Source organism: Rhipicephalus microplus, chromosome 2, assembly GCF_043290135.1.
Source record: "Rhipicephalus microplus isolate Deutch F79 chromosome 2, USDA_Rmic, whole genome shotgun sequence".
In the NCBI taxonomy this organism is placed as follows: Eukaryota; Metazoa; Arthropoda; class Arachnida; order Ixodida; family Ixodidae; genus Rhipicephalus; species Rhipicephalus microplus.
Genome location: NC_134701.1, coordinates 288,553,109 through 288,576,150, shown reverse-complemented (window position 1 = coordinate 288,576,150; position 23,042 = coordinate 288,553,109). Strand labels below are relative to the sequence as shown.

At 46.9% G+C, this 23,042-nt stretch overlaps 1 protein-coding gene across 7 annotated transcripts in view; it reads right to left on the bottom strand.

The window, feature by feature from the left end:
* Positions 1-23,042, bottom strand: part of cv-c (RhoGTPase activating protein) — a 557,988-nt gene that overhangs the window by 254,383 nt on the left and 280,563 nt on the right. For 6 of the 7 annotated variants that reach the window (XM_075882224.1, XM_075882223.1, XM_075882227.1 and 3 more), the window contains one exon: positions 20,084-20,232. In XM_075882224.1, the coding sequence (XP_075738339.1) occupies positions 20,084-20,146 (63 nt within the window). In that variant the 5' untranslated portion in view covers positions 20,147-20,232. Of the gene's footprint in view, positions 1-9,251; positions 9,394-20,083; positions 20,233-23,042 lie in introns of those variants that run through there. The other variant, XM_037429000.2, reaches the window with a different exon arrangement.

Below are 23,042 nucleotides of genomic sequence, written 5' to 3'. Positions count from 1 at the left end.
AGGAGCATTCGGCTTTTAGTTAACACGCAGGCTGCGATCACCATTAGCAGCCATTGGCATGTACATTGAGCACTATCTGACAAGAAAGGGTTGCTACGTTATACTCGCTGGGTGTAACCTCCTTAGCTCTAGAAAGGTTTAGCGAGCGTTGAGCCGCAGTGCCATGAATACAATGAACTTGTATATACCATGAATGAACTCGAGGTGGTTAAAAATGGGAAGTAGATACGAAGCGCAAGCCGTAAGAAAGTAAAAGCCGAATTCTCCGCCTCTCATTTCCCATTAGCAGCCATTTGGCATGTACATTGAGCACTATCTGACTGAAAAAGTTTGCTACGTCATACTCGCTGGGCGTAAGTAACCTCCTTGGTTTTCGAAAGGTTTAGCGAGCGTTCGGCCGCAGTGCCATGAATACAGTGAACTAGTATATACCATGAACTCGAGGTGGTTAAAGGTGGGAAGTGGACCCGAAGCGCAAGCCGTAAGAAAGTGTGCGTGTGCCACCTCTCGTTTAGTCCTTGGAATGTCCGCTGGATGGCGGTGCTTCTATATGGGGAATATATGATGAAAAGATGCGAGATGGTGGTACTTGGAGTGTTGAATAGATGGACGAACGGACACATAGACAGATGCATGGATGGACGCATGAACGGATGCAGGGGCGGCTGCATGGACGAACGCAGGGACGGACGCACGAACAGACGCACGCACGGACGGGCTGATGGACGCATGAACGGTCACACTGACGGACGCATGGACGGACGGAAGCAAGAACGAATGGACGGACGAATTCTTCGCGCCACTCTCCATCATTCACTCCGTGGATATGCTGCCATTTTTTTAACACTTAGAACACATCGCAATACGTTAATTTGTCATAATAAATTAATATTCTCGACGGAACGCACAAAAAATAGTGAGCAAAAAAGAGCTGAAATGGTAGAGAAGGACAAGCAGGGAGGTTAGCCAGTCCAGGATAACCGGTCAAGGATACCACTGCAGGCGGCGAAGGACCATGCGTTCTCCAATCTTTCTTACACAGCTGGCCAGCGCTATAGGGCGGTACGAGGCGAGCTCGAGTGAAGAGTTGCCCTGCTCAGAGACGGGCACCTAACGGCTTACTCTGCCGTCATCGGGAACACTGCCATCCTGCCGTGAGGAGTTGTAAAGGCTGAACCTTTAACTCCTTACCCATTCCCGTACGCTGTACAATGCTCGGCATGAAATACCATCTAGACCTGGAGAGGTTCCTGCACGAGTTGGTTCACAACTAAGGGACACGGGGGAGGGGCACAAACGTGAACACAAACAACTAATGTTAAGAAGTATCATCCAGGTGGCGCAACTTCCAGGCAATGTGGCAGGCACAGCGTCGTATACATCGTAATCTGTCTCATACGTGACGTAGAAATAGCAGGTATGATGTATTGTTCATGGAGATAACTGCGGCGAAAACGAAGGTTATACCGGTGCCTTGACCTAGCCTCGACGGGGGGCTTGGCCTCGGCCTCTGGATTCGTTGGACCGAAATAAAGTTCTTGTATTTTCATCCCACACTAGGCTCAATTTTATAACCACTGAGAAATTAAAAACAACTGCTTATATAAACAGGATGATAGCTTGTTGGGCGACTTGGTCCGTTGTTACACTCGAAAAAAGTCACAAAAACATGGAAAGAGAAGACAAAAAAAAAATGGCAGAAAGGATACTGTCTAAGTGACGCTGCCTGTTTTTTGCCTCTCGCTTGCTTCCCTATTTCGAAATTTCTGTGGCCTTATAGCGAGCGAAAAATACAAAAAATACAGAGAGGAACTCGCTGATATATGTACTAATGGGCTAACTGGTGAGCAATATTTTTTTTTTTTTTTTTGAAGGAGCAGCGCACAAAACTACGGGGAAAGGGGGGCTTCGTAATTACTGCTGTCAGTGCACATGTGCATGTTATCCCAGATAAGCCGGATCTTTCGACAAACAATCACCAGTGATTACCGAATATCAATGTGTTAGCATCGTTTTGTTTGTGCATGGCTGCGTCTCTTTGTGCGCAACTTCTTCAAAAAAAAAAAAAGATAGGAGTTGTAGGTTCAGCAAACGCTCATTAATTGATTGATCGATATGTGGGGTTTAACGTCCCAAAACAACCATATGATTATGAGAGACGCCGTAGTGGAGGGCTCCGAAAATTTCGACCACCTGGGGTTCTTTAACGTGCGCCCAAATCTGAGCACACGGGCCAACAACATTTCCGCCTCCATCGGAAATGCAGCCGCCACAGCCAGGATTCGATCCCGCGATCTGCGGGTCAGCAGCCGAGTAGCTTAGCCACTAGACCATCGCTGCGGGGCCAAACACTAATTAAGGAAATGTATAGTGGCTCTTGGTGCTTACTTAGTGAAATAAAATACACCGTACTATCTTCTGTGCGAAATTTCCGTCGCAAAATATATAACTTACACAATCCAGTTATAACGGAATGCAGCTTACCGATCGTTAACATGGATACCAACAGCTAGCATTTCCATCCAGTTCGTGAGGAAAATATGATGGCCGAAAAATGAGCAACGTAAAAATACACCGTCTTCTTCGGCGTAAGCAAAGCATCTTATACTCAAGCCGTTTTCGCGACAACGATACGCAACCACCTTCGGGGCGTCAGAAGCAAGTCACAATCTTCAACAGGGGGGTCGTGGACAAAAACTATACTCGGCGAGGACAGAACCCTGCGTTTCTGCAAAAGCGGCACGAACAAGACAGCAGAACGGGAGACATCGCTAAAACTCACCATGGTCGCCGATGAAAACGAGGGCGGAGAAGAAAAAAATATCCAGTGTTGTAAGCCGTACGCGTGAAACAACGGAACGACGCCGAACAGCTCTTGCTTTCTTTTGCGGACGCGTCAGCGCGCGAAACGAATTACGGGCAAACCGGCCACCGTGCGTTGGTGTACGGGTTGGCAAAATGAAAGCGCAGTGGAAAAACAAAAAAGACAAGAGCGAAACGGGGCAGACACAAGCGCAAAAGAAAAAGAACACACATCAGGAATAAACGTGAGAAGTGGGAGGAGAGAGACGGAGAGAGAGAGAGAAATGTTTTCGTGAGAGAGCGTGCCACTCATACTCGTGTCGGAAATCGTGGGTAGCGCGCATTTAGCGTGGCCGAATTAGCGCGCCTTGCCGCTGCCACCGAAGACGCGTGGGAAGGGCCGAATGCTGGCCGAGCGCGCGGGCCATGCAGCCACCAGCGGGACGAAGAGCAAACAGAATAGAAACTGCTAATGTCTCCAGCTGCAATTTCGACCACGAGCAGCCGAAGTGCCGAGCACGACGTGCGCAGGCACACACACAAGCGGGCGCGCTCATTTGGCACGGAGCCGCCTGGCGTCGCAGCTTGAGAACAAGAAAGATCGCGCCGTCAACTGCGACGACGCTCTAATTAACGCCCCATTTCCTTATAAAGCTGTTGCGACGCGAAGGAGCGCGCGAAACGTAGGTGCGGTGGTGGGCCAGTGATCCAGTGTGACTGCGCCACCACTCCTCCAACGCTTCTCTCTAATGAGCGAAGAAATGCTGCTACCATGGCTTGGAGATGCCAAAGAACAACGCTCGTGCGTCACCTTTGTGCTACGTGAGACCAACGTCGTGCTGTGTATACGTCGCCTTTGTGCTCCTCCTCGATTTCTTGGAATTGGAGGGAAATGTGATAGGAATTTCAGCCTATTTGAAGTGCGCGGCCAAGTGCTCGTGTGTATATTGAGGCGACAATGAAGACGCTCATGCGCGGGGCTCGTGCGGGCAAATCAGTCATCAATAACACCGATCATTTTTTACTTGTTTGCCGACGTTTCACAATTCATAGAAAGAGACATTTAGAAACTATATTCAGAAAATCAAACATTATTTTTAATCCTGAAAATATCCTTTCCCTTGCAATCTCCGTTTCTCCTAAATCCTAGTCAAAACACGCTTTGCCCAGTAAAGTGCTCAAGGAGAGTACTTGGTAGAATGTTGTCTCTGCAATATTCCATCACAAAATAGCATCCCTGAAAGTCTTACAGTTGAATTGTCACTCGATATCTTCTGCTATTAATGGTTTACATTCTGATCGTGTTTAGTTAAATCCAGATTTAATTTCATTACAAGAATCTTGGCTCCCTCCAGATAGTAATTCTTACTTTAAAAATTACCGGTTATTTAGCTTAAACAACCCTCCAATAGGTGGTGGCACAATTACAATGATATCAAATAGAATCTCCCATAAAGCAAAGATTACACTATAACTTCTCTCTCAAGATTGTGAAATATTAGTTATACACTGGACACAACTGATCAGGACTTTTCAGTAGCCAATGCTTACTTCCCGTAAGGTGTACATGACACCCAGCCATTAAACACCATAATTGGCACCTGTGGTAGAAGTCTTCTATTGGCAGGGCACTTCGATGCTCATCATGTTATTTGAGAGTTGAAATGCGATGCGTGTGGCAGCCGCTTGTGGGATTGGGCACAAGATAATCATCTGACAACCTTAAATTCAGGCAGCGCCACGGACGTGATTTGACTTTTGCAAGTTCCAGCCTTAATGTTTCAGCTTGGTCAACGGTTGATTGTGCCGCGAATATCGAACACTTGCCAGGACGTTTGAAGTAATGAGTCCGATTGCCCCGTTAGCTTTTAATGTACAGAGGTGTATAAATTACTCGAATTTTAAACAATTATTGCTTGCCTCATTCTCTTCTACAGCAGCTACAAGCTCGGAGTCGAAAGCTTTGAGCATCGGTTCTGTGTTAAATAATTCCCGCGAGAAAGCTGAATTTGTGGTTTCACCAGCTAAGCAGAACTCTAAAGCTCCTTGGTGGACTGATCAGTGTTCGAGGGATTATAGGCGCCGTAAGGCAGCCTGGAAAAAGTTGCTGTATAATAAGTGCCCTAAAAATTGGAAAGACTATCAGTTCTGCGCGGGTACTTTAAACGAACAGCTTTGAAAGCAAAAGAACAGCACGATATTTGTAAGTTCGACTATCTCTTCAAATTGAACAGTAAAAACGCTCTATATAGATTTAAGCGTAAGAAAAAATTGATTCCGAGGCAGGTAAATGCAGATTATTTTGTTTTGTCTCCGCAAAAAATAAAAGAATCGTTAGAAGTAATTGACCGCGGGTTAGAGCATTGTTTTCTTCCCAATTATCACCTCCTTTATTGAATGCAACAAGGGCTGAACTATCAAAGGTGTTAGCTAGCCTTCCATCATCGCCTCCTGATCCGGACGTGCCTGGAGCCGATGCTTAATGTGCTAAATAATGCCAAGATTATTTATTAGTCGTAACTAATTGCTCATTCAGAATATCGTGGCTCCTATCAGAGTGGAAGATTGCGAAGGTGGTACCATTACTTAAAACTCCAGGTAAGAGATACGTTAAGACAAGATTGAGCCTATCTCGCTGACTTTAAATTTGGTAAAATTGTAAATATTTGCATCCACACTTTCATTAATGAGCACGCAGTCCTAAATGCAGCCCAAATTGGCTTCAGAGAAGGTTTTTTATTTGGCAGGCCCATATCGAGACATTGAAAGTCGCATCAAATTCATCATCATCAACCTGAATACACCCACTGCAGGAAAAGACCTCTCCCATTTTCCGCCAGTCAACTCGGTCCTGTGCTTGCTGTTGCCTCTTTATACCCGCAAACTTCCTAATCTCATCTGCCCACCTAACCTTTTGTCTCCCCCTAACCCGCTTGCCTTATCTGGGAATCCAGTCAATTACCCTTAATGACCAGCGGTTATTCTACCTATGCGCTACGTGCCCGGCCCATGTCCATTTCTTCTTGATTTCGGCTATATATGATATCCTTAATCCCAGTTTGTTCCATGTCCCACTCTGCTCTCCTCTTGTCTTTTAAGATTACACCTATCATATTCCTGTCCATAGGTCGCTGCGTCGTCCTCAATTTAAGCTGAACCCTCTTTGTAAGGCTCCAGGTTTCTTCTCCGAAGGTAAGTACCGGCAATATGCAGCTGTTATATACCTTCCTCTTGAAGGTTAGTGGCAATCTACCAGTCATGACTTGAAAGTGCTTGCCAAATGTGCTCCACCCCATTCTTATTCGTCTAGTAACTTCAATTTCGTGGTACGGTCCCACTGCTACTACCTGTCCTAAGTAGACGTACTATTTTATAACTTGCCCCGCCGCGGTGGTCTAGTAGCTAAGGTACTCGGCTGCCGACCCGCAGGTCGCGGGATCGAATCTCGGCTGCGGCAGTTGCATTTCCGATGGAGGCGCAAATGTTGTAGGTCCGTGTGCTCAGATTTGGGTGCACGTTAAAGAACCCCAGGTGGTCGAAATTGTTGTAATTTTGGTTGTAGCTTTGTAGAAGATATATTTCTGATCTGTGGTTCTTTTTCACACATGTATGTATCTATTGCAGTTGCCATACCGCGGCGGGGCTACAAGCTTCATCTCCAGGTTCGGCATAATATAACTACAGCGATAATAAGAATTACGTTTGAATTTTCTCCCGGCGATATTGTTAGCCTTATAAACTTTTCTATAGAAAATGCCTGGGTACATCCCGGCTGAATGTTGCTAAAGTAGCACCCCTGCTTAAAGAACAGGGAGCCGGTTATGCAAGAGACAACACTATAGGCCTATTTCGCCCCTTTCCAATGTTGTAAAGCTAATAGAGCTGGTTCTACTTGTGCGATATATTGAGAATGGGTAGAACAAAATCATATATTGAGTAAATCTCTGATTGGATTCAGACCTCGCTGCTCTATATTGTGTGCGGTTTCTACTTTAACCCTGACGTCACAACTCGGTATGAGCCTCCCACCACGTGCTCGCGCAAGATGTCGTGGGGCCACTCTACGCCGTGGCTCCACCGCCGGTGACGTGCAAACGGACATTTTGGGGGCATGTTGGTACATGGCGTCATCATAGCTTCGGCCATACCACTGCGTGAAGCTGTATGCCAGAATGTGCACCATGGCAAAATTGACTTTGATGTGAAAATCGGCATTTCCTGACCTTTACACTTGCTCAGAGCAGTCTCTGTACACCGGAGATTTCTCTGGTAGAATGAACTCGCGTTCAAAAAATGGTGTCAGGTCCCCTTCAACGGGCTTTCGTAAAACTTAATTGGCGCTTACGTGAAATGACTTTCGGTCGTGTACGTCTATCGGGTCTCCATAAGCTCCGCATCCCTACTACCATTGCATGTGTCCTCAACTTCCACTGTAGCATGATATCCGGCCTGCCTTCATGAAAAGGCGGGCACAGGTTCTTGGGCGTGTAACGACTCACATCCTCGACAGCAGCTCTTGGTTTAACTGGTTCAACACCATGCCTAAATAGTTCTCGTTTATTCATCGGAAGAGTTACTATTCCCTCCACATATATTGCGGACAGTTCTTAACTGTTTCACTACCATAACACAAGAAAAACGTGCTCAATTTACAGAATTTTTTTTTCGTTCAACTTGCATAGCTTTCTTTAATGAAACAGTATTAATAAAAATAATGAATGATGGGTTTTAACATTCCAAAACTACTGCGTGACCATTAGTGGCGCTGAGATCTCCGAAATTTTTTATCACCTGGAGTTGTTTACGTTAACGAGCAGCTGAATCTAAAACACGAGCTCCGAGCATTTTCCCCTTCATCAAAAACGCGGCCGCCACGGCCAAATAAAACGGTATTATTGGTTTGATTCAGTGCGTTTTTTTTTTCCTTTCAGTAATCGCGTGAAAAAAAAAAAAACTCGAGGGGGGCTTCACCACGTGGTAATACAACGAAAGCCGGAACACAAACGGCCCAACCTGGGCACGCATGGCCATGTATGTATCGTCAAGCACAAACGGCTAGTGTAGTCGGCACCGGCCATTTTGTTACAAACTCTCACGACTGTGATACTCGTCAAAAGTAGCGAAAGGGTTAAAGAAAGTAAGGCCACGTTTATCTTTGAGGAAGAAACTTAGAGAAAACTATAGTCGCAAAACAATAGATCCCACTTATAAAAGTCCACCATCTGCTTGATGGGAACTGCCTTCTTCAAGTGCAGTTGTGACACTTGCAGGGACGCACTTCTAGCGCTGAAGTCTCCATTCGTAGCACGAAACCAACACGTCACAAAACGCTGCCGTAAAACACTCCACTGAACGGGTACACACCCAAAGCAGCGCGTCTGCGCGCGGCGCAGTCAGCGACGAGGAAATCACCGACAACAGCGGCAACGGAAAGCGAGAACAAATGGCCCGCGACTGCTCCGCGGCAACGCGCCAAGCGCCACTTCGTAGCCGAGTTTTACGAGCCGAGAAAGCGAACCGGGTGTCACGCGTGCTCGTTCGGCGACGGGACAATGTGGCCGCGCCGACATGAGCACCGGATGCTGCGGTGGATGTTCCCGAGCGCGAAAGCAATAAAACGTCGCAGCCTCTTGGCGCGACTACGCCCCGAGCGTCAACAGGGCGGCGACTGAAATATATACGTCGTCGCGACACGATTCCGGTGTCGATGCCTGCCTGTTGCTGCCGACGAACGGGCAATCGAACGTCTGACGCTCAGAAAATCACCGAGAGACCACATGTCGCACTCAAGGGAATCCACCTTAGAAAGTAAATTGAAAAGTGGCGGTGTCAATAAACGTATAAGATTTCCGCCAATAATTCACGAAAAAGGAATGCCTTTTGATTTGATTATGCTATGTGGCCTTCACTGTTCATGGAGATTGTACCTGAGTGATTGTCGAGGTTAGAACTCTTGGCAGCACTTAAGGAACTTTAGTTTCTGTCGGACTGTAACTGTTTGTTTCTGTTATGCTTGTGGTTTGATGTACGCACCTATGAACAGACAATAAAGCAAAAAAGTCAATAAACGTACCGGCTAAAAGCATATACATATAGTGTCCGAGATGTGAGAGCATTGTCCAAATACAAAATGCTGCCGCTATACCATGCACCGCGACCATCTATTGAGTCCGTTTTGCTTCTCCCTACTCTAAATTTAAGCGCGCCACAACTATTCTGATCTTGTGCCGTGAACTATACATTCAGGCGAGTGACAAGCAGATCAGGAGAGATAAACTCAGAATTTGTGGCACTTCCGTGAAGTATTAGACGCTGCTAAACACCTTTATAAGCGTTCATTGAGTGACCAGGCTTGAACATCCATCGAAAATACTACTAAGAGCGGGCGACGAATTCTGTGTTATTCATGCATGACTGCATGGAGCAATCATCGAGACGTACACACTCACCCCCGTAATCGAGCGGTCTTCGCGTCCATGCCAGTAATAATCCCAGAGAGAAAGGCGGCGCAGATGGGCCAGCGACAGCCACTGTCCCATCGCGACGAAGCACTCGACCTCAGTCTGCTTTTCGTTCGTAGCGAATTGCAGTAGAGGCCCGACAACACGTCGCAGCTACGTGCGGCGGGGGCAGCCGCGGGGCGTCAAACAGCCCCGACCGTCGTCGCATGGCCAGGAACGCCCGCCGACGAAGACGTGCAACACGACACCGGCGGCAACGCGCCGCTCTTGCACGCGGGCACACACCACGAAGACGGCGAACGCGACATCAGACGAAGGAGGAACCGCAAGCGTGAGCAATGAAGCGCGATATCGTGCGACCGACCACGCAAATTCCACTCGGGCGTCCCGAAGTACACGCTCTCCACGTTTACGTCGTTTACGACTGCACACGCGAATATACGTGCCTCAGCATTAGCGCACACTTTGCATGTGCGCATATCAGCAACGATCTACACGCGCCGAGATTCAGGTTGACAATGACACTCTAATATGCGTGATCAAATAATAATAATAATAATAATAATAATAATAATAATTAGTAGTAGTAGTAGTAGTAGTAGTAGTAGTAGTAGTAGTAGTAGTAGTATAGCAAGAAAAAAATCCACGCATCCCCACGAAGTGAATAACGACCGGTGGGCGAGGCTCCTACTGTCGATAATGTCTACGCTGAAGTCGGCGACTAGTATAAGCGGTTTGTGCTTGTAGGTTTTTCAACGCGATAGCGTTAAAGAGCTCGTTTCGCGGAAATTCCGGCGTCGGCATCGTTAATTGTAAGCGAAGAAATCGTTATCTTATAGGTGATCGAGAAATCGAGAACGATGAAAATAAAATAAGGCATCGAACCCGGGTCATCTCGGTCCGAGTGGGGATCAAACTCGGGTGGTTTCCGTGGTAAGCTGATGCTCTACCAAACGGTCACGCGTCCCCTTGTGAATTCAGTGAAAGTAACTTCCTCTGCTTGGAAATGCAGTGAAAGTAACTTCCATGCTTCACATGCGTCCTGTATACATGCTTCACATTACAAAACGAAATATTGCAGCAATAATGCGTGGTACAAGCGCCCATTGCCACCTGGGCGTCAGAAAGTGGTCATCATAGTGGCCTTGTGGTTTAATGCCGGTCAGCCACTACAAAAGGCACACAGGCTATTCTGGGTCTTTTCCCTGAAGGCCACGTAACTGGTGCTTGGAAAGTTCGACATGCACTAAATGCTTGAAGTGCGCACTAGGAACAGGACATCGCTATTGCGTTGAGCTCCTAAAGGCGAAGCTTTAGGGTCACTAATTTTTATACTGTTCTGGCACAATCTTGACAGATGTAAGTCTACTGTTGACCCTTTTTGTTTGTTTGTTTCTGTGTGTGTATATATATATATATATATATATATATATATATATATATATATATATATATATATATATATAATAAAAGCAAGTGTATACCTAAGGGCTCGTTTTTCGTGTTTACACAATATTAATGAGATCCAACAGAAAATAATGCAAAGGAAGGTATAGGGGAAGTTATTAGCCCAATTGTAATGTAAATGAGAAGAAAGAAAAGTGTGTGAAAAATAACTTGCCGTGAGCAGGAAGCGAACCTACGACCTTCGAACAACGCGTTCGATGCTCTATCCACTGAGCTATCAGGGCGGCAATCCCCCAGCCACTTTATTGGGGTTATATGTGAAGTGTCAGTCAGCGCCATCTGTAGCCATGGCAGCGAGTATAGAACACCCGTTTATGAGCCTGTGTGGCGTCACGTAGCATGTGAACCTGTTACGAGCTGGCAGATGACCACTAGTCTCTCGTATTACACCTAACGACACCAAGTCTGCCAGTACGAGACCCTCGCTAATGAATAACGGAAAGAAGTGTATACCTGCCGTGAGCAGGAACGACCTTTAAATTCACATATAAACCCAACAAAGTGGCTGGGGGGATGGCCGCCGTGATAGCTCAGTGGTTGGAGCATCGACTGCGTTATTCGAAGGTCGTAGGTTCGATTCCTGCTCACGGCATAACGACCGCAGTTTCCCGAGTGGGAACACTGGTTAGCATGCGGAGCATATATGTTGAACTGCGATAAATGTGGCTTGTAATTTGCGACATGCGTGTGTGTTATGAGTGAACACGCACGCACGTATGCTGCGAAAGACGATGTTTATTGATAAAACGCTCTGGGTATTTTATTTATTTATTTAAATAAATAAATAATAAAATAAATAAATAAATAATAAAATAAATAAATAAATAAATAAATAAATAAATAAATAAATAAATAAATAAATAAATAAATAAATAAATAAATAATGAGCAAGATGGCTTTATGGTCCGCAAAGTGAAGGGTGAGTGGGTCTGGTTGCAGCGGTCGAAGGTCGAAATTTGCAAAGACGTGGTCGATGCACGTCCTGCGAACCGTGGCCGGACGATGTTTGCCGTCGTGCATTGCTCGTTTCAGCGAGTGCCGCGACTCCATGTAGTCGACCACCCAATCATCCTTGATGACGTCGACGTTGAAGTCGCCATCTATCACGAAGGATCGTCGTTGCAGTCGTTGTTTCAGGTATTCTTCCACGGCTTCGTCGCCGTACTTCTCCACGGCCGCACGCCATAGGTTGGGCGCGAGGTACATCGTCATGACGTCGACTCCGCAGACGCTAGCGACGCAGTGCTCGCCGTTGGCGCGTTGTTGAGCGCGCGCTGTGTTGAAAAGAGGAAGGGATGCACAGATGGTTGGCAGTGGAGGAGGGGAGGCTGCGGACGGTGACAGCGCATGACGACCCCCTAGTATAACATGCTCCACATGTAAAAAATGCACGCGCAGGGCGTTCCGACCGCAGTCGTTTGAAAAGACCGGTTGAACGCAGAAAGTGCAGGAGCCCCTTCACAGCCTTCTTCTGCGGCATAAAGCCTTGTCGGTATGGTAGGATTGTTTCATCCTAAAGAGTCTGGTTGTCCAGTTGGTCTAGTGCATAGCAGAGCGACTGTCTCTGCGAGCAGTACTGCGGGCACTAGCACAGAGCATGCCGAGTTGTTTTGTCACTGCCGCAATGGTCACAGGCTGCAGTGTCGGCCATTCCTATACGCGGAACGCGTACGCATTGGTAAATGCGACACCCAACCATAACCTGCACTGCATAGTGTATAGTGTGTCTTCGGCGAAGTCCTGGAGGAATTCGAAGACTGAGAGTTGGTTCTGGGGTATATAATCGTGCGTGCGTGAAATGTGGCTCGTTCATTGTGACGTGGTGCGCTTGCGAGCAAGCATGCTGTTTCCGTGCAGCGTCAGTTCTGGACAGCGGAATTGATATGTGATTGGTTTCAGTATGGGCAGAACGGGCAGCTCGATCGGCCCGTTCATTGCCAATTATTCTACAATGACTTCGAAGCCATTGAAAAGCTATTTCATGTCCTTTCTATATCAAATGGCGAGCCTCTTCTCCAATCTCCAACACCGGTTGTTCGTGCGGGCCGAGGCGTAAAAGTGATAAAAGGGGTTGAGTGTCGCCTTGGAATCACTGAAAATATTCTATTTTTGTGGCAGTTGATCACTACTAAATTGCAATGCGGCAAGAAGAGCTGCGAGCTACGCTCCCGTCGGTGTCGTAAGGTGGGCGGTCTCGAATTTGCTTGTTGCGGTTTTTATTGGTACCACAACAGATACCGTTGAACGGTTCTGTAAAACAGAGCCGTCGGTGTATACGTGTATACCGCCTTGGTACGTTCGCATAACAGGAGCAGAGCAAGCTGCTTAGGAGCAGGTGACGACATATCTGCCTTTTTCTGTACGCCAGGTATTGTTAGCCAGGTGTTAGCCGGAGTCTGGCAACAAGGAGGACTCGAAGGCCTCGCGGCGGGTGTGAAGCGTGTTGGCAAAGAGTGGCGATACGTGCTTACCATTTGTCATAAGGACGAACGTGGTCTGTCAGCTAGTAAAGAGGCTGAGTGGTAGCAGGGTGTCCGAGCAATATGCCTTACATGTGTCTTGAGTGTCTCAACGTCAATATGTGTCGCGATTAGGTGGTCACCAGCGATTGCTATAGAAGCCACCATCTACGCACTACGAGGCAAGCCTAGGCAAATCCAGAGTATCTAGGCCTGAACACTCTGTAACGTTCGTAGGCTTGTTTTGCTTGCATTGGTCAATGCCGGTACCGCAGGAAGCCGAGAAAAAGTACCTGTACAGCGGTAGCTTTGCACTGGGTGACATACGCCAGGTCTTCCCTGCAAAAAACTTCAGTAGATTACGGATGTAATTAACCTTTTTTTTCATTTACAATACGTCATCGCTCCATGATAGATTCCTGTCGATTATGACGCCAAAACACTTGTGCGATCGAACGTATGGTACAGAGAGAGAATACAGCAATGGTAGGGAGGTTAACTAGACTAAGTCCAGTTTGCTGCCCTGCACGTGGGGATAGGGAAATAAGGAAGTAAAAGAGAAAAAGAGAGCGGAGGAGATATACATTGTACACCACACGTACACTGCACGCACATTGCATGGTTTCATAGGCGGTTTCTCAGTGATGTCCCCCTTAAGAATTGTAGAAGGGTGTACTTGAAGGCCACGCACCGTAAATCTTCCCTAGAGTAAACAGTCAATCATTCAGCCTCCATAAAGCACACTGGAGAGTCCGGCGATCTTCTTCAAAGTCGGTTCAATGGCACAAGACATGGTCGAGAGTTTCTACGCAATTGCAGTTACCACGGTTGGGGTAGTCAGCCATACCAATGCGATAAATGAATGAATTGGTAAAAGCTACACCTACCCACAACCGATACAGCATTGTAGCATCAAGTCACGAAGTCCTTTGATGGTAGCTGTAATTGGAGTAGTGAACCGAGGTTCTATGGGCGTCGGGTGGAGTTAAGTGGAAGATTTCAATGCATAAGTGTGGCATCATGCGCGATGTGGCGAAGGTATCTTGCAGCGTGAACACTTGACAGTGGTATGAGCAGTGTGGCCGCTCCGTCGTGGGCACACCGGGCAGCGTTGTCGGCAAGATGATTACCCCTGATCTCACAGTGACCCGGCAGCCACTGAAAGACTACGTCACCTCCTTGGTTATTGGCGCGATGACTGATTTCATTGATTTCAGACACCAGCTGTTGGTAGTTCTCGCGTCGTATACTTCGCACACATTGAATGGCCGCCTTGGAGTCGCAGAATATAGCCCGCTTGCCAGTTGGTTTTCGCGCAAGAAATTTCATTGCGGCTAAAAGTGCGGCGATCTCAGAGCCCGTAGACGTCGTGACGTGTGAAGTCTTGAACTTGACGGTGACTGACCGAGATAGAGCCACAAAGGCGCCCGTCGTACTTCCCGAGACTGAACCGTCTGTATAAATAAAAGTTAGGTTTACTTACAATATATGCAAAAGGTCCAATGAAATGTGCTTGAGGACTGCAGATGACTGGGTAGCCTTTTTGTATATCCCCGGTACTTCAAGGTGCATGGATGGTCTTTGCAGGCACCACTCCAGGCATGGCGGCATAGTTGTGGGTGAGAATCTCCAGGAGATGGAATGCTGGTTAGCCGCAACAACTTTGGAGTTGCTGTCTTTCTAATGGCAGGCTAGCGAGGTGGTGCTCAGGCAGTCTGGATATATGGCGAAATGTGCCCGGAGTTTGCCGACAGTTACGTATGTCGTTATCAGATGGTCTTTGGCAATGAAAACTGTTGAAACCGTGTTAGCACACGTAGGTAATCCCAAGCATGTGCGAAGAACTTGGCCTTGAATGCTTTGCAGGACCGGGATGTTAGTCTTTCCGGCATTTGAAAACACGGGTGTGCTGTACCACAAATATCCCGAGAAGAGCGCTCTGTACAGCTCAAGCATGGCTGACATGGACGTGGTTCACGTTTTACTGGCGAGAAATTGCATTACGTGGGCGATAGAGGTGAGCCTTCAAGTGCGAGATGTGAGCACTCCACGAAATATCTCTGTCAAAAATGATCCCCAAGAATCGATGACATTTCGTATGAGAAATTCTTACATTCTCGACTGAAACGGGATACCAGAACATCGGCTTGCGGATAAAAGAGACTAAGGCGCACATCTTGGTGTAAGTTTTGAGCCTTCGAGCACAGAGGTGCTTGGACATTATTGTCGCTGCTTTTTGGAGCTTGGCACGTACCTGGGGTCGCAACACTGCCGAAGCCCAGATGCAAATGACATTGGCGTATAGAGAAAGGTTGACTGAACGAGGCAGAGCCCAGACAAGTTCAATAAACGTGAGAATAAACAAAGTAGGGCTGAGGACCCCATTCTGTGGAACGCCACAAGAGGTGTAATGGTCCACAGTTCGGCCTTGCACCTGCATAAAAAGTATCTCTTCAATAGGTTGCTCCGAATCCATTTGAACAGTTTTCCACTGATTTGAATATTTTCCAAGGCATCGAGAATGGCGTCGTGCGCTACGTTGTCGTAGGCCCCTTTCACGTCGAAGAACATAGCCACGGATATGCACTTGAGGGATTTCTGTTGTTGCACAGAGGTCACAAGGTCGATGATATTGTCTCTAAAAGAACGGCCTCGTCGAAAACCAGCCATAGCATCTGCATATATATTGTAGCGCTCTATAGGTATCACTCGAGGCGTGTGAGGTCTATTTCACATATCATGAGATCAGAATTAGTCAGGGGCTCATCAAAACTTCTCTCATATTATGTTAATAATAAAATATCTGCGCGACGATAAAGTTCGGGTCACGTGTCCAATGAACATCGATAGCCACTGAGCGTTGACAGAGTGACGAAGGGAGTTCACGACCTATACACAGTTAGCTTCTGTGCGAGACGTGTCGATGAGAAACAGCGCAGGAGGCAACGTGCTTCGGCGCAGCAGCCTGTTCATCGGGTCAAACTGCGGGTGCCACGAGCGGAGGGCCCGGCCTTCGGCAAGGAGCCCCGGATTAAGTAAATCCCCACTCTCTGGCCGCAGCACTGGCGAGACGATCCTCACTCGGACACAACCGGTTAAAGAGAGGAGGGCCATCTCGCCGATCTCCTCACGCCCGCAAACTCCCACGGCGAGGCTAATCGGTCACTCATCGCAACAACGCCTGCATATGCTGCGTGACCTTCACGCCAGCACAGAAGCCGTTCGATCTCTGCTTCTGCTCTCTCGCGTCTTCTGCGAGGACGTGAAAGGGCGCAACGAACGACACCACGCCGAAGCTAACGATAAGCCTACTTAGTCTGGACACGCGGTGTAGCGGCACTAGCGATAGGCATGTATCAGCGTATACAAACGACACGACTTACATGGTTTTTTTTGTCGGGTCTCACTTACCACACATCCTTCAGGATTCACTCGTAATGGACACTAATCTCGCATGATCTTTCAAATAAAGGAGCAGGCACTTTCTTGTTTATGCCATGTTATACGGACTGCCACAGTTCACAGAGGCGAAAACTAGTGCAGTAATACGGTGCTTATGAACTAAAATGTGGAAAGCCACTCGTGCACGAGGTGCTTAGATTTTATCTGTCCAGCCACCAGACAGTGCATGGGTGACATCAAAAATTCAAGTTAAATAGATCTCACTGCATTCATGTATACTCATTAGTGACCATGACGCTCAATAACAACAATATATTGCGCTGAACGGAAGCATAAAGCGCCCACGCATTCCCAGATAACAGTAGTCGACTCAGTTTTCATATAAAGCATTATTAAGAATTATTATTATTATTATTATTATTATTATTATTATTATTATTATTATTATTATTATTATTATTATTATTATTATTATTATTATTATTATTATTATTTTGCAATATCATTACATGGACCCTCTCGGCAGATTTTTGCCGTTGCCATCATGTCCCGTACGTTTATATGCACGTACAAAAATGCAGGCAGCAAAATAAACCGGAAGAAAAAATTAGGAAGCATCCCACCGAGGATTCGACCCAGCGATACCTCACTCCGCAAAACAACTCTAGCACGCGCTCTCCAATAGATACCGGCATAATAACGGTGAGCTATTTATGTACGGCGAGTTATTTATGTACTGTTTACCACCGGTGGTACGCAGATGTCGGAGGAGTTCACGCAACGCTCCTACATTTTCTTTCAATTTGAAAGCTGCCCATGAGACCCGCACGAAAAAGTGTCTCCTCGGCGCCCACTCGCGATGTGGAGCGCTCAAAATAAATAAATGATAAAGATGACCAACGGGCACAGCTTGCGTAAGGCGCCACCACGAGGTAGGCGACGCACGCGCCACAGACAGAGAGAAACAAAGAACTATTGTTAGATCCTGAGGAGTTCTCGCATGAACCTTTAGCGGGAACCCACGGAAACCACTGCCCACGTCCACGTCGGGGCTCGGACACCGTGATGTGCCGCCCTTTCGTGGGCCGGCCTTCTGGATTGCCTGGAGTTGAGTATTGAGCGAAGAGCTCCGGAGGGCCTCTTCCCAGTCGCTTCGCTGGATAGAGGGCCACTAAGTAACGCGCGGCATTGCCAAAGCATGTGCGCTGAAGAACAGTAAGTTTCATTGCGGTCCGGACTACTTGAATCAATCTGTTGAGATACGACTGAGACATCCCCGCGAAGCAAATGAGCCTGTCTGGAGCATTCTAAGTAGTTTAACCTTCTGTGGCAGCTTCTAGTTCACTATAGAGGCAGCACAGCCAAGGCTACGAATCCGAAACACGTACTTTTTTTACTACGCTTTTGCATATAGTGCACGAACGCTAACTTTAATGCAGTGCGTAGTAGAAGGAAAACATAAAAAGTAAAGATATAGGTATTATGCTTAAGATCATTCGCATTGTTAATAAAAAAAAGCTGGTCCCACGCTGGATTTTCATTTTCTGTGGTTTCTTGTTTTCTGGTATCATTTCACCTTCTTGCTGCCCCGGTGAACAACGATGCCGTCGCTTGGTTGCTGCAAGTTGACATCGAAGTCTGTTAGCGAGCATGAGTGCGTGTTTCTTAGGCGACGTGCATTGATTGAGCCGGGAGAAACGAAGGCAGTGGTGCGCAGTGAAATAATTTGTTCCCCGCATATGTAACCACCGAGAAACAAGTTATCTGCGAGTGATACCGTCAACGAAAGGGGGTCCCTTCTCGCGATAGTCACCTTGAAGGTGACATCGGTGACATTCAAGTCTTCAGTAAGACCAGCTGCTTGAAAGCAAAGCTGCGATTGGAAACTGTACGTACAAACAATTGCCCTTGTAATAAATTGCGTTGCATGCGCGGTCGGTGGTATTTCAGGTGCCTCATATTATTCTAACAATCGCTCTAAAGCTCGCGTACTGTAACCAATCGGCGTCTGAGACATGAGCGGATTGGGCAAGGTTCTGTTTGGTGTCGCATAAGTCGATTGCCAGACGTGGGGGTATTCGCTCCTGCAGTTCAGGCTTTCCCGTATGGGTCCTACGTAATCCGTTCTATCTGTGCGGTCCACTGACATCGGCTGTTTTACTTATCGGTCTCTGTGCGCTGCAGAAGTCTGATCCCTCTTTTTTTTTTTTTCGCTGTACGTTCCGTTCTGCAATTAACAAATCGGACTTCAGCGTGCCTCGGAAGTAGAAAATTTACCGAGTTCAGACTCAATGGTGTCCCAAAAGCGGGAAACACACGCGCAACGACGTATTTGTCGGGAAAACTGAACGGCGTCGCAAAAGTCGGTGCAGAGCGTGGGCAGCGTTATCGTTGTCGCCAAAGTATAGAATACCTCCGTATCTGCGTGGCGTTCTCGCTCCCTGGTGACCCAGGCGACTCGGGCTCATCACGGCGCTGGCAAAATACTGCAAACCCCGAAGCAGCACGTAGGTAACTGGCACTCTACTAACGCTGGCACACGACGTACGCTTGAAAAACATCGACAGCCGATGGCAAAACATTACGGGAAATATGGAACTGCACGAACAAATATAGCCGCCAGATGCGGCGGCAGTCGGGAAACACTGGCCCCCAAGTTACCCAAGCCAAGTCTTCCAACAGACTCATGCGACACCAAACACATAACCTTGCCGTGGATGCCACTTTGCGGTGACAGGCGCTTCGTCTGGACGGTTGAATGTGCAGAAACAGCCTTCTCGGTCGAGTAAAGACTGCGCTTCACTTCGACTTCGACTTACTAATGTCAGATGCCCGCTCATGACCGCTATCTATCTATCTATCTATCTATCTATCTATCTATCTATCTATCTATCTATCTATCTATCTACCTATCTATCTATCTATCTATCTATCTATCTACCTATCTATCTATCTATCTATCTATCTATCTATCTATCTATCTATCTATCTATCTATCTATCTATCTATCTATCTATCTATCTATCTGTCTGTCTGTCTGTCTGTCTGTCTGTCTGTCTGTCTGTCTGTCTGTCTGTCTGTCTATCTATCTATCTATCTATCGATCTATCTATCTAAAAGAACTTCGGTTTTTACGTAGTGGACATTTGCAGCATACTGCTCGAACACAGACGTGACAACTGGGACGTATGTTAGTTCGGGCATGCCCTGTGCATACCTCTGCGTTCTTCTTGAGAATTCGTATTTGTGCTTCAGCGGCTGTTCGTCGGTGTTTGTGTGGCATTGAGATTTCTCGCTATGATATTCAGCGCTTCAGCCTTGCATAAAACTGTGATTATTATTATTATTATTATTATTATTATTATTATTATTATTATTATTATTATTATTATTATTATTATTATTATTATTATTATTCGGAAGCTCGCCTGGCGTTTCCCAAAACGACAGCAACAACGTTCATTCAAGGCGTGCAAGATGTGATAGACGCACCTGCGCTTGCCGGAGGTAGGCCTCCAATTCCTGGTAGGGGTCGTGCTTGTTGCTAGGCATCATGGCGTTCAAGACAGGACATCGGGATTGGGCCTGTGCGTGGCAGCCCCCTCAGCCCCGTCGACGATGGTTCGCATGTCGTCCAACGCCTGCGAAAAGCAGAGACACCTCTTCAAACGACGTTGCACGGCGCACGCAGATTCGCCACCGATAAACGCGACTTGCCGCCGGCCGAGTTTACGCCCGCTTTCATTTCCAAGAGTCTGTCCGCAAAGTTCCTTGCGTTAGCCGGATACTGCAGCCGCAAACATGACGATGACGACGACATTGCCACAGGTGACAATTGACCCCAGGCCAATTGACACCTGCCCGGAAAGGTGGCGCCATCTGGCGGGGTCATTTTTTACTAGTCAAGCACATAGCTCTTATAGCAGAAACCTATAGTTGGATACAGCTTAAGTAGTCCGGAGAAGCCCCGCTTAGATTACCACAGCGCGGTGCACTCGGGAACACGCTCTAAGGACGGGTCACCGGCCGTCCCGCTTATGACGTCAGTCTGGAGTGCGCGTCCATTGATGCAGGCATGTATGCATCCGCGTTTGAGGAGGAAACGCCGGAGACTTCTAAACTTCTATCCGACTATAGTTCATTCTACTTCCGTGGTGGTTTAAATTCGCGGCAGTGGCCTAATACCGACTGAGTTGGCTCTTTTAACTTTTTTGTTCCTCGAGGAGACTAGGCGAAAGCTAAGAAACGTCTGTTTGTACGAGGCGTCGCAAGATGTCGGTACAATCAGCTGGTAACCCGGTATTGTGTTAACCCCTTTGCATATACCGGAATGTTGGAAATGCCAATAACCTCAACAGCAACGTTTGCTCCGAATGCAGCTGTTGTTTCCTCAATTCTACATGAACCCCACAGTCATATTTTGCAATTGTGTTCGAAAGAAAGAAAAAAAGACACTGACTAGTGTCCCATTGCCACCACATGGTATTTGGATGACATATTTGTAAAATAACCGTCCACACGTTAAGCAGATCCCGTGCTCAAGCCCTGTGGCCGTTGTGGTCTATTTTTATGAATTATCAGAAAAATTGTACGTCTCTGGAAGACAATCCAACCACTTTTATTTCTATTTTAAACGTTTAGCGAGAAGTATGAAAAAAAAGGTATTCATAGAAAAAGCATTATTCTAGCGTTAATTGGTCAGATCGACATTTGATTTATATTTTTTTATTTATAGGTACTGCAATGCCACTCCGTGATTTTAGAAGGATGATCCACGAAGCTATAGTCATGAGCAACAAAAAAACGGCAAGTACATAAGTATGTAATACATACAGACTGTACAGTGTATATAGGGCAGATACGAAGCTTCACGAGCAGGAAGATACAAAAAATACAAGAACATGCAAAAAGACAGATAAACAAAGACTGCATATATACAATACGCAATATGATTCAGTTGGTTAGAGCGCTTTCAAATTCTAAGCAAAACAATGCCAATAAGGGCGCTGACATGCAACAACAAACATCCCTATACTGGTATTCAAAATGCGGTGGAGGGCTAGTTGGTTGGTTAGGAAAAAGTGTTAGTTATGGAACGTGTTAGTTATGCAAAGTCGGTAGTCAGCGCTGGCCCTGTCCACTTATTCTTGTCTTGTCTCTCAGTTGGTAGCTTTGCGTTTTCAGAGGTATTCAAGCATTAAGGTTGCAAAGCAGTGAAAACACTCATTAAAAAAATACAAACTTTATTGTGTTGAAGCGCTCAGTAATGCGCTCAGTAAAAAAATCCATCCCCGACCTCATTTAAGAGGGTGTGCAAACACAATTTAGTTGTCGATAACAACTGTTGTTGTTGAGTGGCCGCCCCAGCCTGAGGCGCTAGACAGTGATTCCGCATAGAGACATACGAGCCAAAGCGGCAGACCACATATTACGTATGAACAGATAAAGTGAGCATGCGCGCGCAGGCAATCACTATTTCCACAACCAGCACTGTACCACCGAGTCTCCTTCCTTTTACCCAGCCTTTTCACCTGACGGAGAAACAGCTTCATAACTGAAGTGACAAAGAGTATTTTTTCACAGAGTACTTTTTTGTTTGTTTGGTTGTTTCCAGGCCGTATCTGTCCGCCACCTCCTCGGCTCGTTGTGTGGCCCAGAACTGTATCTAGAGGCTCGGATTGCGGAGTACACTCCCACACCTCGAACGAGAGAGCGGTCAGCACTAAGGAGATCAGGTGGAGTTGTGATCGAAAGATCCGGGCGAGTCGCATATGTCGATCTGTCAAGCGGAAAGATAAACGGGCGCGCCGCCGCCGTCAAAGCCAGCTTCACCCCAATCGAAAGCTGCCATTTATCATTTATTCGCCTGTGTTCCTCTTGTACTCGCCTGTGCTTCCCTTCTATAGCTTGTGTTTGTTAGATCTTTTCGAATATTTCGTGCCTGTGTTTTTGCGTTTATCGGCTATTTCGCGCCCTTATTTGCTCTTTTGGTGTCATTACGTGACATTTTCTATACCTTTATTCACTGTGCGATTATGTTTTCTCTTATTCTATGCGCTTCTTTTTACAGCTTTTCAAGCGCGTTTCTGCTCCGAACGCGGTGCTTCGAACTGCCGGCGCTGGAGTTTTGCCTTATCCGCTTCTTTCTTCCGTACACATCTTTCCCTCAACTTCCGACGCTTTCGCTTCGCTGGATCAGACAGACGAATTTCGCCTAGCCCTTCAACGATCGTTGTATTTCACAGGCAAAGAAGCGCTGGCGTTCCAAACACAAACGCTGGTCGGATTACATGCATGAAACGTGGGACCTGCATGACGCCAACGCGAATCTGTGCGACGACGACAGGGCGGTACCTTAAAGGGGTGACTGACAAGTATTTGAAATATCTGCGGGTTGCTGCACCAAACGAAAACAAGGATACTGAGAACCCTGAAAAGAGTGTCGTAATGC